This window comes from Haematobia irritans, chromosome 4 (genome assembly GCF_050003625.1).
Source record: "Haematobia irritans isolate KBUSLIRL chromosome 4, ASM5000362v1, whole genome shotgun sequence".
Lineage (NCBI taxonomy): Eukaryota > Metazoa > Arthropoda > Insecta > Diptera > Muscidae > Haematobia > Haematobia irritans.
The window spans coordinates 65,525,443-65,544,072 of NC_134400.1; the positions used below are offsets into that span (position 1 = coordinate 65,525,443).

Below are 18,630 nucleotides of genomic sequence, written 5' to 3' on the forward strand. Positions count from 1 at the left end.
AATATAATGTGCTTTTGAATGGTTATCGTTAACTTTAGGATTCGATGGAAAAATATTTATATATGTATATTCACGTTCTTCTTTTGTAAGAGTTTATGAATTTCTTCGTAAATTTCAAACTTGATACAAAAACCTTTTTTGTTACATAAATTTTATTTTTGCAATAAAAAATATTTGATTTGAACTCGGTCCATTTCTTTTATATCAAGCACTGTTCTTTTCTGACTTTAAGTCTTTTATAAAACACACTTTACAGTTTCGTAGTAAAAATTTAATATAGTAGTATGTAATGTTGAACACCTTTTCGGAATCTTCCGAACGTATGTGGAATATATGTAAAAAAATATATGTAAAAAAAATAAAAAAAATTGGTGTTCGGTCGAAGCAGGGATCGAACCCAGGACCATTGGCATGCAAGGCGGACGTACCAACCACTGATCCACGTCGCCAATAAATGTATGTTTCTGTTAAACAATGTTATGTTTGCATCGGTTCGTGGGCGCCGCAAGCTATGCTATAAAAATGTAACTTATAACGATAATTATCTATTGATGACCATAACAGCTTCGTAGCCCACACACAAAAAATTATCACCAAAATTTTTTCAATTAAACACTTAATTGAATTTGGAAACGGATTCAATTAATATGTTAATTGATTCAATTAAATATTTAATCAAATCCGAATAAAAACCAATTTAAAAAAATGATTGATATTTGTTACGTTTTCAATTAAAATATTAATTCATTCAATCAATTTGTTAATCAATTCGGAAATAATTTTCAGTTACAAACGTGATTGAAAATGTTTCCGTTTCCAATTACACATGTGATTGATCCAATCACCTTTGTGATTGAAATTGAATAATTTTGAGTGTTGGAAAGAGCGAAAAGAGAACAAGAGAATGGGTATTTATTCAACAATGTATGATGGAGAGATCAGTCTGTAGAAGTAACTCGTAACGAACGGTTGGGTTTTTGTTTTTCGCGTAAATTGAAAAAGCATGATTGGCGACATTCTATCTGCTGCATTCAAAATGTGTGCATAAATATTTTGAACGCAACAACAAATCATAGCAAAGGGTTGAAATAAAAAATAAAATGTGCAACAACAAATGGCCACGTGGTAAAGGTTTGAAAAAATATATGACAGGACGCATTTGAAATTACGTGTGTTTGTGTTTTGTGGTATTGTAAAAATGGAAAACAATCTACGTTTATTGAAGGTAAGAAATTGTGAAATGTGAATACCGTTTTCCATTGAAGCCTAACTAAAATAATATATTTTTTATTCATTTCTTTTATTGACCAATTTTATTTCGTGAAATTGACCAATCAATCCCATCAACTCCATCATTTTATCAGCATTATTACTCAACCGTCGAACGAACGGACGTGTTTGTTAATAGCGGATAAACTCATAGTAATAGGTACCTACTAAGAATTTCAAGTGTGGTGGGATATTAAGCCACCATGCAGCGAAATTCAAAGTCATCCACTGGGTTGCTAACTTCAGGGCCCAGTGGACGGGTATCGACTGGAGTTATAAATTTGGGCAATGACCAAGAGTTAGGCCCAATTAGTCGACCTGTAGACGGGTCGACAGGTGGCGACACTTTGACAAGTCGTACTTTTTCTAAGTTAACGACATCAAAAGGAGGTAATCCCTCACGAAAGAGATTCATGGAACGCAGAAATGCTTTGTTTATCCTAAAGAAGTTAGGATCAGTCGACCCAAGCACGCTGTCGGCTAAACAAAGCGATGGGGCTCAAGGAATTCTTGAGGGTGGAAAAAGGGAACGATGAGCTGCCATCCTCCAAAAGCGATCAAAGATCGTTTGCCTCAGTTGCTAAAGACAGCCTTGTGATGGCTATCATTAATAAAGGAGCATTGGACGGTATGGTTCCAAAGCAAAAATGGGGGAAATTGAGAATGCTCTGTCTGTTGTCTACTCACAGGTGCTGGAAAAGTTTCCCGGTCCAGATCCTCGGCACCAAGAGGCTGGTTGGTATCAAGGACGATTTAAGCTAGTCGCATTTGAGGACCAGAGGTCTATAGAATGTTTTAAAGCTGCTCTGATACTAATTGGTGAAGTTTGGGAAGGAGCTGCTCTAGAGTTAGTCGAGAAGAAAGACATACCGGCTAGACCTATAGCACATGCGTGGATACCTGCAAACCCTTCTGACCCTGAATCTATTTTAAATAGACTGAAACAATGCAATCCAGATCTTCCAACAGCTGATTAGAAGGTTGGCCGTTTGGATGAAGTGGATGGACCGAACCGGCATTGAGTGTTTATATTGAACACTCAGTCTTTGCCACATTTAGCAAAGTCCCAGGGCCGGCTTTCATTATATCCAAATGAAGGTATATAAAAACGATCAGCTAAAGGATTCAGAAATGGACAAGCCTCTGTCTGAATCAGAAGTAAGCGGATCCTCTTGCGAAGTCAAGGGAGATACCAACGTTGAAGACATGGATAGACACCGTATGCGAGAGGAGGTTTCTATCGCCTCAGAACTCACCAAAGTTGTACCTATTGCGAGAGTCACCGAGATCTCTGAAGAGGACATTCTTGATGACTCGATTGAAGCGGCTGATGTGACGGTTGTTGAAAATCTCGATGGTCCTACGGATCCTCCAGATAAATCTTCATCATTGTAAGGCTGCATGTGCTGCCTTAAAAGTTCTCCTGATAAAAGGGGACATAGATATAGTTTTTATTCAAGAACCATATGTTTATAGAAACAAAATATGTGAATTAAGTACTCCGGGGTTCAAACTATTGCAGTATACTGGTAATGATGTAAATCGAGCCTGTATAATTGCTAAAAACGAGCTCAACTTGTTTCTGCTTCTTTCAATGTGCAACACAGTATCTTCGGTCCACATGGCACATGATAAGGAGATGCCTCCATGTGCCGTTAAAACCTTAGTGGAGGAGTCTCTGAAAACAAAGACGAAACTCATTATGGGATGCGATGCAAATGCACATCATAGTATATGGGGAAGTAGTGATACTAATTCAAGGGGAGAGTCGCTAATAGAGTTTATTTTGCGTACTAATCTGGTAGTTTGCAACAAGGGAGATGCCCCAACCTGATGACTGGGACGCTTACAAGAAGAATCTGAGAGGATTCAAGCGAGAACTGAGAAAAGCTGGAATGATTACTGCAGCAGCATTGAGAATACGTCCGAGGCTTCCAGACTACGGAAGGTGTTAGCATCCACGAACTCCGCTCCAGGTTTCATTAAAACATCGGAGGGAAATTGGTCAACGGCCAGTGAGGAGACCCTGAAGGTACTATTGGACACACATTTTCCCGGAAATCAGACGGGGCGGTGCCAGTACATGGTTCAATAGCTTTGGATCATTAAAATCCCCCGGACCTGATGGAATTACTCCGGCGGAGTTACAAGCGGGGGCTGACAGAATTATCCCCTGAGTAGTCCAAGAGGAGTTGACGGATAAGTAGTCCAAGAGGAGTTGAAGTGTTTTGCCGCTAAAATTATTTCTCATTTTGGCGGCAAAACTCGAATCGGTAAAACCAGAATAGCATTATAACTGTTTTCGGTAAATTGTATTATAACTTGGTGGGGAATGATCCAAAGCAACAATTGAATAAGTTTATTTTCTTTAAAATAAATTATTAAAGAAAAGAAATAATGCCAACTTTATACCGGCCTTAAAAGTGAAAATAAGTACAATAATATTCGTTAATAAAAATTTCTAAATTAATGGTGTTACATGCTAGCAAACAATTGTTCACATCTAAATAAATGTATGTTTTGGTTGTAAAATTATTGTTTAGAATTTAAATATAATGTGCTTTTGAATGGTTATCGTTAACTTTAGGATTCGATGGAAAAATATTTATATATGTATATTCACGTTCTTCTTTTGTAAGAGTTTATGAATTTCTTCGTAAATTTCAAACTTGATACAAAAACCTTTTTTGTTACATAAATTTTATTTTTGCAATAAAAAATATTTGATTTGAACTCGGTCCATTTCTTTTATATCAAGCACTGTTCTTTTCTGACTTTAAGTCTTTTATAAAACACACTTTACAGTTTCGTAGTAAAAATTTAATATAGTAGTATGTAATGTTGAACACCTTTTCGGAATCTTCCGAACGTATGTGGAATATATGTAAAAAAATATATGTAAAAAAAATAAAAAAAATTGGTGTTCGGTCGAAGCAGGGATCGAACCCAGGACCATTGGCATGCAAGGCGGACGTACCAACCACTGATCCACGTCGCCAATAAATGTATGTTTCTGTTAAACAATGTTATGTTTGCATCGGTTCGTGGGCGCCGCAAGCTATGCTATAAAAATGTAACTTATAACGATAATTATCTATTGATGACCATAACAGCTTCGTAGCCCACACACAAAAAATTATCACCAAAATTTTTTCAATTAAACACTTAATTGAATTTGGAAACGGATTCAATTAATATGTTAATTGATTCAATTAAATATTTAATCAAATCCGAATAAAAACCAATTTAAAAAAATGATTGATATTTGTTACGTTTTCAATTAAAATATTAATTCATTCAATCAATTTGTTAATCAATTCGGAAATAATTTTCAGTTACAAACGTGATTGAAAATGTTTCCGTTTCCAATTACACATGTGATTGATCCAATCACCTTTGTGATTGAAATTGAATAATTTTGAGTGTTGGAAAGAGCGAAAAGAGAACAAGAGAATGGGTATTTATTCAACAATGTATGATGGAGAGATCAGTCTGTAGAAGTAACTCGTAACGAACGGTTGGGTTTTTGTTTTTCGCGTAAATTGAAAAAGCATGATTGGCGACATTCTATCTGCTGCATTCAAAATGTGTGCATAAATATTTTGAACGCAAAAACAAATCATAGCAAAGGGTTGAAATAAAAAATAAAATGTGCAACAACAAATGGCCACGTGGTAAAGGTTTGAAAAAATATATGACAGGACGCATATGAAATTACGTGTGTTTGTGTTTTGTGGTATTGTAAAAATGGAAAACAATCTACGTTTATTGAAGGTAAGAAATTGTGAAATGTGAATACCGTTTTCCATTGAAGCCTAACTAAAATAATATATTTTTTATTCATTTCTTTTATTGACCAATTTTATTTCGTGAAATTGACCAATCAATCCCATCAACTCCATCATTTTATCAGCATTATTACTCAACCGTCGAACGAACGGACGTGTTTGTTAATAGCGGATAAACTCATAGTAATAGGTACCTACTAAGAATTTCAAGTGTGGTGGGATATTAAGCCACCATGCAGCGAAATTCAAAGTCATCCACTGGGTTGCTAACTTCAGGGCCCAGTGGACGGGTATCGACTGGAGTTATAAATTTGGGCAATGACCAAGAGTTAGGCCCAATTAGTCGACCTGTAGACGGGTCGACAGGTGGCGACACTTTGACAAGTCGTACTTTTTCTAAGTTAACGACATCAAAAGGAGGTAATCCCTCACGAAAGAGATTCATGGAACGCAGAAATGCTTTGTTTATCCTAAAGAAGTTAGGATCAGTCGACCCAAGCACGCTGTCGGCTAAACAAAGCGATGGGGCTCAAGGAATTCTTGAGGGTGGAAAAAGGGAACGATGAGCTGCCATCCTCCAAAAGCGATCAAAGATCGTTTGCCTCAGTTGCTAAAGACAGCCTTGTGATGGCTATCATTAATAAAGGAGCATTGGACGGTATGGTTCCAAAGCAAAAATGGGGGAAATTGAGAATGCTCTGTCTGTTGTCTACTCACAGGTGCTGGAAAAGTTTCCCGGTCCAGATCCTCGGCACCAAGAGGCTGGTTGGTATCAAGGACGATTTAAGCTAGTCGCATTTGAGGACCAGAGGTCTATAGAATGTTTTAAAGCTGCTCTGATACTAATTGGTGAAGTTTGGGAAGGAGCTGCTCTAGAGTTAGTCGAGAAGAAAGACATACCGGCTAGACCTATAGCACATGCGTGGATACCTGCAAACCCTTCTGACCCTGAATCTATTTTAAATAGACTGAAACAATGCAATCCAGATCTTCCAACAGCTGATTAGAAGGTTGGCCGTTTGGATGAAGTGGATGGACCGAACCGGCATTGAGTGTTTATATTGAACACTCAGTCTTTGCCACATTTAGCAAAGTCCCAGGGCCGGCTTTCATTATATCCAAATGAAGGTATATAAAAACGATCAGCTAAAGGATTCAGAAATGGACAAGCCTCTGTCTGAATCAGAAGTAAGCGGATCCTCTTGCGAAGTCAAGGGAGATACCAACGTTGAAGACATGGATAGACACCGTATGCGAGAGGAGGTTTCTATCGCCTCAGAACTCACCAAAGTTGTACCTATTGCGAGAGTCACCGAGATCTCTGAAGAGGACATTCTTGATGACTCGATTGAAGCGGCTGATGTGACGGTTGTTGAAAATCTCGATGGTCCTAAGGATCCTCCAGATAAATCTTCATCATTGTAAGGCTGCATGTGCTGCCTTAAAAGTTCTCCTGATAAAAGGGGACATAGATATAGTTTTTATTCAAGAACCATATGTTTATAGAAACAAAATATGTGAATTAAGTACTCCGGGGTTCAAACTATTGCAGTATACTGGTAATGATGTAAATCGAGCCTGTATAATTGCTAAAAACGAGCTCAACTTGTTTCTGCTTCTTTCAATGTGCAACACAGTATCTTCGGTCCACATGGCACATGATAAGGAGATGCCTCCATGTGCCGTTAAAACCTTAGTGGAGGAGTCTCTGAAAACAAAGACGAAACTCATTATGGGATGCGATGCAAATGCACATCATAGTATATGGGGAAGTAGTGATACTAATTCAAGGGGAGAGTCGCTAATAGAGTTTATTTTGCGTACTAATCTGGTAGTTTGCAACAAGGGAGATGCCCCAACCTGATGACTGGGACGCTTACAAGAAGAATCTGAGAGGATTCAAGCGAGAACTGAGAAAAGCTGGAATGATTACTGCAGCAGCATTGAGAATACGTCCGAGGCTTCCAGACTACGGAAGGTGTTAGCATCCACGAACTCCGCTCCAGGTTTCATTAAAACATCGGAGGGAAATTGGTCAACGGCCAGTGAGGAGACCCTGAAGGTACTATTGGACACACATTTTCCCGGAAATCAGACGGGGCGGTGCCAGTACATGGTTCAATAGCTTTGGATCATTAAAATCCCCCGGACCTGATGGAATTACTCCGGCGGAGTTACAAGCGGGGGCTGACAGAATTATCCCCTGGTTATCGGCGATATATATAGGATGTATCAACTTAACATATATTCCAGGAAAGTGGAGGGAATCAAAAATCGTTTTCATACCTAAAGCGGGAAAAGCCTCTATATATATATATATATATATATATATATATATATATATATATATATATATATATATATATATATATATATATATATATATATATATATATATATATATATATATATATATATATATATATATATATATATATATATATATATATATATATATGTATATATATATATACATATATATTGTTCAAAGTTTCTTTGAATCCGTTTTGTGTCCTTTTCTATTCGTTTACCTGGAAAGTTTGACCTTTGATCGATGCTTAGAGTTTTGTCGCTAAGCTTTGTTTATGCTGCTAAGCATCACTCAAGAGGGCAACGAACCAGTCTTGAACCGACAATCAACTCGCGTGCGCGCTGCCGATCTCCCCCCGTGATAAACAAGTGTAGTGAAACATTCGTTATTGTAAAAATAAAATAAAGGTTAAACGACAAACAACATAAAAGTGAACATTTAAAACCTAAAGTTATTTTACAGGTAAACAAGTAGTGAAGACAATTAATACACAGTGACACATAAAGACTCATCTACATCAAATCAACCCATTCCTCAATCATAAACCCAAAAGAAAAGTGCCGGCCACTAACAAGAAACATAATCAACAAAAATTACCAGAACAAAATCACAACACAACATCCATTTTACTTAATACTATATTGTACTAAAGTTTAAATGTAAATTGCACTTAGTTTTTTACTTATTGCTCTATTCCCTATTGAATCTTAAATATAAATTGAAACAAACCTTATTTACACCATTTCCAAAATTTGAATTAAATTGAATTTTAATTTGTAAATATTGTTAAACTAAAAGATAAAACTTAAAAACCAATTTAAAACTTACATGTAGTAATAAATAATGAATTAAAATTAAAATTACACACTAAAATAATTGTAAATAAATATTCCTGAATTTTCATATTAAAAACCAAAATTTCTTCAAGTGTTATAATTTCGAAAGGCAAACTAATTTCACTTTCCAGCATTTTCACTAGTTCATCCCCGAACATTTTGGTCCATTGCGAACCGGATTTGTGTTTTTTAAATTATTAAAAACAATACAATTGATAAAAAAATAATATAAATTTTTTCTCCAAGTGTATTGTGATTTTGTTCCAAAAGTTCACAAACCCAGTGACCCAATAGTGTTGTTTTTAAAAAGTGAAAAAAACTGTAGTAGTATATTAAAAAATAAAAAATTATTAAGTGATCATAACCAGTGTAATATTAATATCAAAAAACCCAGTGTAATACAACAACAAACAAAAAACCCAATAGTCAAAAAATATTCAAATTGCCCATGCCCTTCAAATGTAAGTAACTCTATGCAAAACAAAATAAACAACAACATACGGTGACCACACAGCTAGTGATGCATTGACTCAAAGACAATAAACTTGAGGAAGATAGAAATTGGCTTGCGTCATACCAAATGTTGCATTTACCATGTTAGTTCCATACATGTTTGTAATTTTTTATTTGTTTTTCGTTTTTATTTTTTAAATGAAAAACTTAATTTTCTTAATGAAACAATGTTAAATTTTAGGCAACAACAAAAAAAAATACATTTTCACCTCTATTTAAATTTATTTCGTGCACTTAATTTCTTTTTATTTGCATTTTAATGCTATGTCAATACTTGTCGTATACGCGTTTGGTTCGAGTATGAAACTAACACGGTAAATGGTTTGATCTCCTCAGTAGCCAATTTCCCATCTTCCTCAAGTTTATTGTCTTTGCATTGACTGACCAACAAGCGGACAGCCAAAAAAAAAATAATCAAACACACATACGTACATACAAACATATAAATTATGTACTTTTTTGGAAAAATAGTGTATTTTAAAGAAAAAAGTGTTTTTTTCGAAATTTTCAAAATTTAGTGACCCAATATACAAAAGTGTTTTTTCGTAATTTTTTTATCAATTAATCAAAGAAAAACTGGTTTACACTGTAAAAAACAATGAAAAAGAGAATTTCTGTATTTTTTGGCATTTCTTTTTTTCTATTTGTGATATTTAAAAAAAATCAGTTTTTTGCAAAATTGATCAAAAAATTACCTACAAGTGACCCATATAAAAAAAAAATTAACCCAAGTTTTTGTGCATTTTTTACAAAAATAAATTCTCGGTTCGGTCGTGTAATACAAAAAATTTAACATTGAACTTTGGACATTTTTGGTGAATTTGAACAAAACCGTAACAACGGTTTTTTAAAAACTACATTTTGTCCAACAATAAAATATACAGTTTTCACGACACAAATCAGTCCCTAGCGACACTACACAAGATCTACAAAGCGACACAACACAACAAAAACAACACAGCTCCACAAAGTAGCAGACGCCATTGGTTTGAACACATATACACACACATATTTACAAAGCTTTCAAAGTGAGTACCTATTTTTTTGATTTTTTGTGGTGGATTTTGGCATACAGTTTTTGCTGAGCTCATATTGGGGAGCTTGTTGTTGCAAAGACCCTGTATATGACACAGAATTTTAGACACATATTTTATTACGCAATTTGAAAAAAGGAAATTTCTGGAAAACGAATGGTTTTGGAAGACAAAAAAAGGCGGCTACACTAAAAGAAATCTTTTTTCATCATTTCTTGTTGGAAAAATTATTTTAAAATTAAATTAAAATTTTTATTTTTGCTCGAAACTTTAATATATTTTGTTTTCTTCACTCTTGAAAAATATCGTTGCGTTATCAAATTGAAAAAACAAAGAACTCGTAAAAATTTGAAATTTTTTTTATAAATCTATATTCGATTTTTTGGATTTTGGAAAAATTTAAGCGGAAATTTTATCATTATATTTCCCGTACACTGTAAAAAAGAGGCCCTGGAAACAACTTTACACTCCAGTCAACCTGAGACAATTTCAAGCTTTTTTGAAGAAAACAATTTTTTGATTTTTTATATTTTGTATTTTTTATTAACCTTTATTTCAAAACCAATCTATCTATAACTCGACCCTCTGACCCACAAAAAGGTAAGAGATAGTTGGTTTTTGAAATTTTTGACACATTTTTTAACAATTTTATTTTCAGCTCATTTTTTTTAACTTGTATTGCTAAAATTCAAATATTCTTGAGCATCGTGCTTTAAACAAAATATTGATTTTCTGTTTTTTGATTTTTTGCGTTTTGGGGAATTTTTTCATTAAACTTTTTTGCGAGATTTTTTTTGGGAAATTCGTTGGAACATTTGTTGTAAACGTAAATTTTGAGGATTTTGTTTGTTTTTACATCATTTGGCCCATTTTGTCTACTGACCCAATTTTTTTTTTGTTAAATTTGACTCTTTTTAAATTTTTCTTGATTATAAAATATTTTTGACACTACAAATTTTGTCCCGTTTGAAAGGATATTTTGATTTTGAAATAGTTTATTGTAGAAAATTCGTGCTTTTTCTGAATAAAACTAGTTTTTTGATCCTTTCGCAATTTTTAATATATTTTAGTTTTTTGATCGGTGCAAAAAAGTTTAAAATACATTATGGATAGAACTTTGAAAGAAAAATATGCCAATTGTTTAAATGATCTCGTTGATGTTGAAAGCGTTTTATCTGTTTAGGCGGCCACCGAAGATTTACACGCGTTGAAAGCAACTCGAGTGGAGCTAAATGCTTTATGGGACCAAGTTAGGCGGGCTTATGTAAATTGTCGAGATAGGGTTCCAGTCGAGGGAGAAACTCCTATAGATAAGGAGACGCTTCGCGGTCATTATAAAAACGGTATGGACGTCTATAAGACAGGTTTAGGTACGATTAACACACAGATCTTGGCGCGGCAGGAACGGGAGAATCAGGAAAAATTAGCTAGGGAATCATTAATGACACAAAATCTGGCAGTAGACCCAAATTCGACCCCAAATTTACGATTACCACCATGCGACACGGACACTCTTAAGGGCGGGTATAGCGAATGGCCTACATTCAGAGGTTTATTCTCTGCAATTTACATAAATAACCCAAGATTAAGTAAAGTCGAGAAATTATTCCATTTAACCCAAAAGACATCGGGAGAAGCGCGAGAAATTATCACGAATGTACCCTTAACTAATGAGGGTTTCGACATCGCTTGGAGAAATCTAGAAAGTAGGTACGAAAATAAATGGATGCAAGTTAACGAACAGCTTAGGATTCTCTTTAATTTGCCTACAGTATCAGTTGAAAACGCGTCAACGATACAAAAATTACAACGAACAATTAACACTTGTACACAAACGTTAGAGTCTTTGCTAGTAGACACGGGAGAATGGGACCCGATATTAGTATACCTTGTTTCAACAAAATTACCTCGTACATTTTTGGAAGAATGTTAGAACAGTTTAGAGGATTGTTCGACTCTTCCAAGTTGGCAGAAATTAGACGATTTTTTGTCACACAAGTTTAAAACTTTGGAATCGGTGGGGAATATTAAGATTCAAAATTCGAAATAGAATCAATCAAGATCGGATAATGATAGAAGGGGGTGACACAGTTGCTGAGACATCTACAAAGGCTTGTGTTTTTAATCTTTGTTCACGCATAGACCCTACTTTTGAATTAGAGGTTTGGGCACCCGTGTTAAAGACCCTTCCGTCTAATTTACCAACGCATACTCTTGATCGAACATTGTTTGATGAGTTCCGGCATCTTAGATTAGCCGATCCTCAATTCTTTGATAGTCGACCCGTTGATATGCTCATCGGCCCTGATATAGGACCGTTCATATACACTCATGATGTTCCTATGAAATCTATTGGCTCAATATTGGCACAAGACACTGTATTTGGATGGATAGTTGGCGGACCCATTCAACAAAATATTGAGACAACTAGGAAAATTGCTCTTCACAGTGCCTCATCTTTGGAAAAAATAATCACACGTTTTTGGGAGGTGGAAGAAACCCCAAAAAAGATTTTGAGGTCAGCTGAAGATATTTATTGTGAAACAAATTACAAGTCTACGACGAAACGTAATGAAGCGGGAAGATACATAGTGACTCTACCATTCAAAAGTTGCGCAGAAATTGGTGCATCTGGAAACATCGCACTTGCACAATTTCACAGAATGGAGAAGAAATTGGTCAGGACCCCTGATATAAAGGCGGAATACGACGCTGCTATTAGGGAATATCTTCGATTGGGACACATGCGAAAAGTTGATCCACAAGATATTTACAAGACCCCTCATTACTATTTACCGCACCACGCGGTTATTAAACCAGATAGAACGACCACCAAACTTAGAGTGGTATTTAATGCATCAAGCCCTACTTCAAATAAAAAGAGTCTTAACGATATTTTACATACAGGGCTTATTCTTCAACAGGATTTGGTGTTACAAATTTTAAAATGGCGTTTTTTCAAATATGTTTTCAACGCCGATGTTACAATAATGTATCGACAGATATTAATAGACCCAAATCAAGCTTCGTTTCAAAGAATACTTTTCCGATTCTCCGAAAATGGCCCAGTGGAAGATTTTGAATTGTTAACCGTAACTTTTGGCGTAAATTGCTCACCGTTTTTGGCAATAAGAACCCTGCTTCAATTAGCTGAAGATGTACAAGACTCATACCCTTTGGGCTCAAAAATAATCAAAGAAAATTTATACGTTGATGATGTATTAGCGGGTGGACACACGATTGAAGACACCATCGCCGCTAGAAAACAATTAACATCTGTTTTAGACTCTGCTGGTTTCGAGTTGAGGAAATGGACCTCTAACGACCCACGTCTGTTAAATGATCTACATCCTGATTTATTATTGCCTGTCAATTGGTTAGATCTGTCTGAAGGATCGTCTAATAAGACCCTAGGCATTCGATGGAATGTAGCGACCGATACTTTTTCATTTAAAGCGCCAACTGTTGAAGAAAGAGAACTTTTCACTAAACGCGAAGTTTTATCGACAATTACTAAATTTTTCGACCCTTGCGGCTGGCTTGCTCCGATCATTATAGTTGCCAAATTAGTGATGCAGCAAGTCTGGTTAGATAAAATAGGGTGGGATGACACATTAAAACCCGTAACCACTATGAATTGGAGAAATTTTGTGAAAAATAGCCCGATTATTAATACTATATCTGTACCAAGATGGATTCGATTTTCACCCTCAAGCGCGGTCGAAATACACGGTTTCTGTGACGCGTCGGAAAGCGCGTACGCTGCAACGCTTTATATTCGAGTAGAAATCGGAAACCAAATAGACACTTTTCTTTTAGCAGCCAAAACTCGTGTGGTTCCAATAAAGAAAATTTCTTTACCGAGATTAGAGTTATGTGGGGCAGTAATGTTGTCAAAATTAGCTAACACTATAATTCCAAATCTGCAAATTTCTGGATTTTTGACCCATTTCTGGACTGATTCTATGATAGTTTTGGCTTGGCTTCAAAAACCGCCGTGTTCTTGGAGCGCGTTTGTAGGAAACAGGGTTTCTGAAATTGTAGAAAATGTAGGTAGTGAAAATTGGAGTCATGTGGACTCCGAATCTAATCCAGCAGATGTAGCCTGTCGTGGCTGCTCTCCAGATGAATTGAAGACACATCATTTGTGGTGGACTGGCCCATCGTGGCTAAAATTGCCAAGAGATCATTGGCCTAAACATCAACTTAATTGTGATACAAACCTTGAAGCTAAACAAATGAAAGTTTTTGCGACATCCACATTTGAGGACCCATTGACACGTTTTTTATCGTTGCCGCGTGCGTATCGTGTTTTATCTTATGTCATGCGTTTTTGGCGTAACACGGGCACAAACCGACTTCGAATTTCGTCTGAAGAAATTACGGGTTCAGAACTTTTGGATATAAAAACTCGTCTTATAGTCGTTACACAAAAACATTATTTTGCTGAAGAGTATGCAGCGATGACCCAAAAGAAACGACTCTCACCTAGTACCCAACTCTTACCTTTTAACCCTTTCATTGACGCGAAAGGTTTGCTTAGATCAAACGGTCGGTTAGTTCAATCACCTGCTCTTACATATAATGAACGTCATCCAATTTTAATTCCATATGATTCTCGGTTTGCACTTTTATTTGTCGAATTCGTTCATAAAGTAACAATGCACGGCGGCAATCAATTAATGATTCGCGTAATTCGTTCCGAATTTTGGATATTTCGTTTAAAGCAATTAGTTAAAAAGTTATCCATAACTGTCGAACTTGTGCTCTCCATCAGTATAAGACCCAGACACAAATTATGGCATCTCTTCCTCCAGAGCGCACTATGTTATCTAGACCCTTTCGATATACACGGGTAGATTTTGCGGGACCCTTTGGCATAAAAAGTATTACAGCTCGCGCCTGTCTCATTACCAAAGGATATGTCTGCATATTTGTTTGTTTTGCAACTCGAGCAATACACTTAGAAGCTACTAGTGATTTGTCGACCCAATCCTTCATAGCCGCCTTGGATCGTTTTATAGGCAGGCGAGGGTGTCCGGAGAAAATATTTTCGGACAATGGTAAACATTTTGTAGGAGCCGCCGAGCTTATAAAAAAGGATAGGATCGCATTTATGACATCAATACAAAACACTACAGTGCAACGACACGTACATCAGAACTTAGAATGGAAGTTTATTCCTCCTGGTGCTCCCCACATGGGAGGTTTGTGGGAGGCTGGAGTTAAATCATTCAAGACCCACCTTCGAAAAACTATGCAAAAAATGAATTTCACCTTTGAAGAATTATCCACTTTTTTAGCCCGCATAGAGGCTTGTCTTAATTCAAGACCCATTAATCCCGCTAGCGATGACCCTTCTAGTTTAGAGCCCTTGACCTCTGGTCATTTTCTAGTGGTTTCACCACTATTAGCCCCTGCAGAACCCGATATTTCTGAGGATGATATAACATTATCAAACAGGTGGAAACGATTGAAGATTATTTCACAAAACTTTTGTCAAAGGTGGAAATCTGAATATTTGAATGAATTACATCGTAGATACAAATGGAAATACCTGCAACAAAATCTTGTCGTAGATGATTTAGTGATTGTAAAAGACAATCGTTTAGCTCCAAATGAATGGAGGCTTGGAAGGGTTGTCAAAACTTATGAAGGGATTGATAAAAATGTCCGGGTGGTAGATGTTAAAACTTCGACTGGGTTGCTAAGTCGACCTATCACGAAAATCGTAAAGTTATTTTCGAACTGACTAGCATATCGTAAATTCATGAAAAAACACGGTACTCACATAACTTTCGTTGCAGATATGTCAGGAGTACTTCCAAGCAGAGACCCATCCCCACCTGGACCCAGCAGACCTGCCCGTCACAACCGCCGTAGCAACGACCCACGCTACCGCCCTTCTAATTGGCAATTTGCGTGTGGACTTTGCCCAGATGTCCACCCCATCAGGAATTGTCACCGCTGCAGCCAGCAGACCCCGTTCCAGAGATACGTAACTTGCGCCACCATACAATGCTGCATGGGGCTCCTCAGCTGAGGGAAACCTTTGGTCGCTACACACCCCCTCCAGTGGAATTGCCGTACCACCGATCGTCAGTGTTTATACCAACGGCGCAAGTGTACATGGCAGGTGAAAACTCCGAGGACTTGTAGGGTCGCTTGTAGCTGGGTGAATAAATATATAAAATAAAAAATAAATATATATGAATGCAATTGAATTAAGAATGAAATTGAATTAAAAGCAAAAAAAAAACATGCTTTGCTGGGGTTCGAACCCAGAACCTTGAGGTCCATAAGAATGATCGCTATGCACTGACCCATCATAAGCTAGCAGGGTGCTGTAGCTATTGATAAAGGGTTTGTGCTAGTGTATCCCAGTAAAATGTGTTTTGCTATTTCATTGTTTTCATAGCGAAACGCTATTTCGTCAACGTTTTCTTTTACATATGTATTGGGAGACATTTTCGAAGTAGCAGAGTTTTTCCAATTAATTGGAAAAGCTCTTGGGAAAATATACTCAGCCTTTCCAGAGTGCCTCTTTTTATAAATACGGGTGAAATGACAGTTCGATCATTTCTCTCCTGAAAGTTGGACGGCGCAGCGGCAAAATTATTTTTATTTTTTTTTTGTTTTTGACACTAAATCCTAGTTGGATTAAATTTCAAGTAAGTTGGCGGCTGGATAATCCTGATTAGGATTTTCATTTTTTTAAGAACATTTGTTTTATTATCAGGATTTTTCCTGCGGATTGGCGCCTACAAGAAATATTTATTTGTTCTGCGGAATTTTATTGGTTTTTTGGACAAATTTCTGGATTTGTATTCAACGAGATTTTTCCTGCGATATTACTTTGATTTGGAATTGTTCAATTGCCCTTGTCATTGGGATCAATTTTACATTACAAACCTGAGATTTGTTTCGAAAAGGTAAATTAAAAATATTCATTGGAATAACGTCATAGAGATACTCAGTTTTTTTGGCATCTATTTGCCTTATAGGAATCATTATCTTGTATTGGATCATATCCGACTTGCGGTCACCTTTTATCGGGCACGGGAAATCCTCATCGGAAACCCGCAACGTTTGCCGATATTGTGTGGAATTTTGCTCGTCCAAGTGGAGAGAATTTATTGATTCCCTACAGGCATCAGTGTTGGCAGAGTACATAAGTTGTTGGGGAAAAAATCATTTATGCTACAAGTGACAATATTCACATAAAAGACAATCAACATTTAAAAGAACTCTACAAATTAGTTAGTGTGGTTAAAGAAGTATAATTTAAAAGTTTTAATGAGTGAAAATGTGCTGATATCGCGTTTAAAATCGAAGTATATTTTTATTTTATTTTTGTCAGTGAATAGTCGGTAACAAAGTATTTTTAAAATCGTTTAAACTAAAGTTTCGGTTTATCGCGTTTTTTTGTGTTCTATTGACAACCAAAAACAAATATAAAAGATTCAGCATCAAATTCGGCGGAAATCCAGTGAAGGATCCTTCATCGGTGGACCTATGAAAGTGTGAGTACTCAGTTTCCTTTTCCTTATTAAAATCACTGCATTATCAGCCATCAAAAATACTGTTTCCGTGGGTATTCCCCAAATAGATACATATTGACCATATCAAAAAGTCACCAAAGAGGTGAATGTAGAAACAGGGATGATGGTTGGAATGTAGGTAAGTACCTTTTTATACAACCCAAATCAAAAGACTTGCAAATGTTCATATAATTACTTTTGCCATTCACCCACAAGCCAGAGTTTAGCCTAGTGGGAGAAGCTCAGCTTCACAATTGAAAGGTTGGCTGTTCAAACCCGCTCATGGGCAGTTGAAAAATTTTTTTCGTTTGTGTTTTTCTTTAATTTGCAATTTAATTATTAAAATATGCTTTTTGATTTATAGTTGTATAAAAGGAAATAATTGTTGAAGCTGTGAAAACGTGAACAATGCAATTCGATTGCGTTAATTTCGTGAATAAATATAATAATTTGAATAAACCAAACATAAAAGTAACCAAAACCCAAAGACTGTTCAAATAAAGTGGGGGACAAGGCGAAATACCAACCTGGCTTAGCCTAGTGGTTGAAGCTCAGATTCCCAGTCCAAAGATCGGTGGTTCGATTCCACTTTGGGGCGAATTGACAAATGTTTTTATACCCTCCACCATAGGATGGGGGTATATTAACTTTGTCATTCCGTTTGTAACACATCGAAATATTGCTCTAAGACCCCATAAAGTATATATATTCTGGGTCGTGGTGAAATTCTGAGTCGATCTAAGCATGTCCGTCCGTCCGTCCGTCTGTCCGGCTGTCCGTCCGTCTGTGGAAATCACGCTAACTTCCGAACGAAACTAGCTATCGACTTGAAACTTGGCACAAGTAGTTGTTATTGATGTAGGTCGGATGGTATTGAAAATGGGCCATATCGGCCCACGTTTACGTATAGCCCCCATATAACCCGATCCCCAAATTTGGCTTGCGGAGCCTTCCGGAGCAGCAAAATTCATCCGATCCGGTTGAAATTTGGTACGTGGTCTAAGTATACGGTCTCTAACAACCATGCAAAAATTGGTCCATATCGGTCCATAATTATATATAGCCCCCATATAAACCGATCCCCAGATTTGACCTCCGGAGCCTCTTGGAGGGGCAAAATTCATCCGATCCGGTTGAAATTTGGTACCTGATGTTAGTATACGGTCTCTAACAAGCATGCAAAAATTGGTCCATATCGGTCCATAAATATATATAGCTCCCATATAAACCGATCCCCAGATTTGACCTCCGGAGCCTCTTGGAGGAGCAAACTTCATCCTACCCCATTGGAATTTGGTACGTGGTGTTAGTATATGGTCTCTAACAACCATGCAAAAA

General features: G+C 36.5%; 1 protein-coding gene across 1 annotated transcript; it reads left to right on the forward strand.

Moving 5' to 3' along the window:
• The first annotated feature begins 11,820 nt into the window (after nt 1-11,820).
• Nucleotides 11,821-15,753, forward strand: LOC142235505 (uncharacterized). The gene is made up of 5 exons (XM_075306757.1): nt 11,821-12,199; nt 12,248-14,442; nt 14,529-15,214; nt 15,293-15,482; nt 15,559-15,753. Exons 1-5 carry the CDS (start codon nt 11,821-11,823, stop codon nt 15,751-15,753), a joined length of 3,645 nt encoding a protein of 1,214 aa, XP_075162872.1.
• Nucleotides 15,754-18,630: the final 2,877 nt, after the last annotated feature.

Coding starts and splice junctions, on each gene's coding strand:
- LOC142235505 (XM_075306757.1), top strand. CDS start 11,821: ATGATAGAAGGGGGTGACACAGTTGCTGAGACATCTACAAAGGCTTGT. Junction 14,443..14,528: donor GCAATCAATTAATGATTCGC/GTAATTCGTTCC, acceptor GCTCTCCATCAG/TATAAGACCCAGACACAAAT. Junction 15,215..15,292: donor GATATAACATTATCAAACAG/GTGGAAACGATT, acceptor ATTACATCGTAG/ATACAAATGGAAATACCTGC.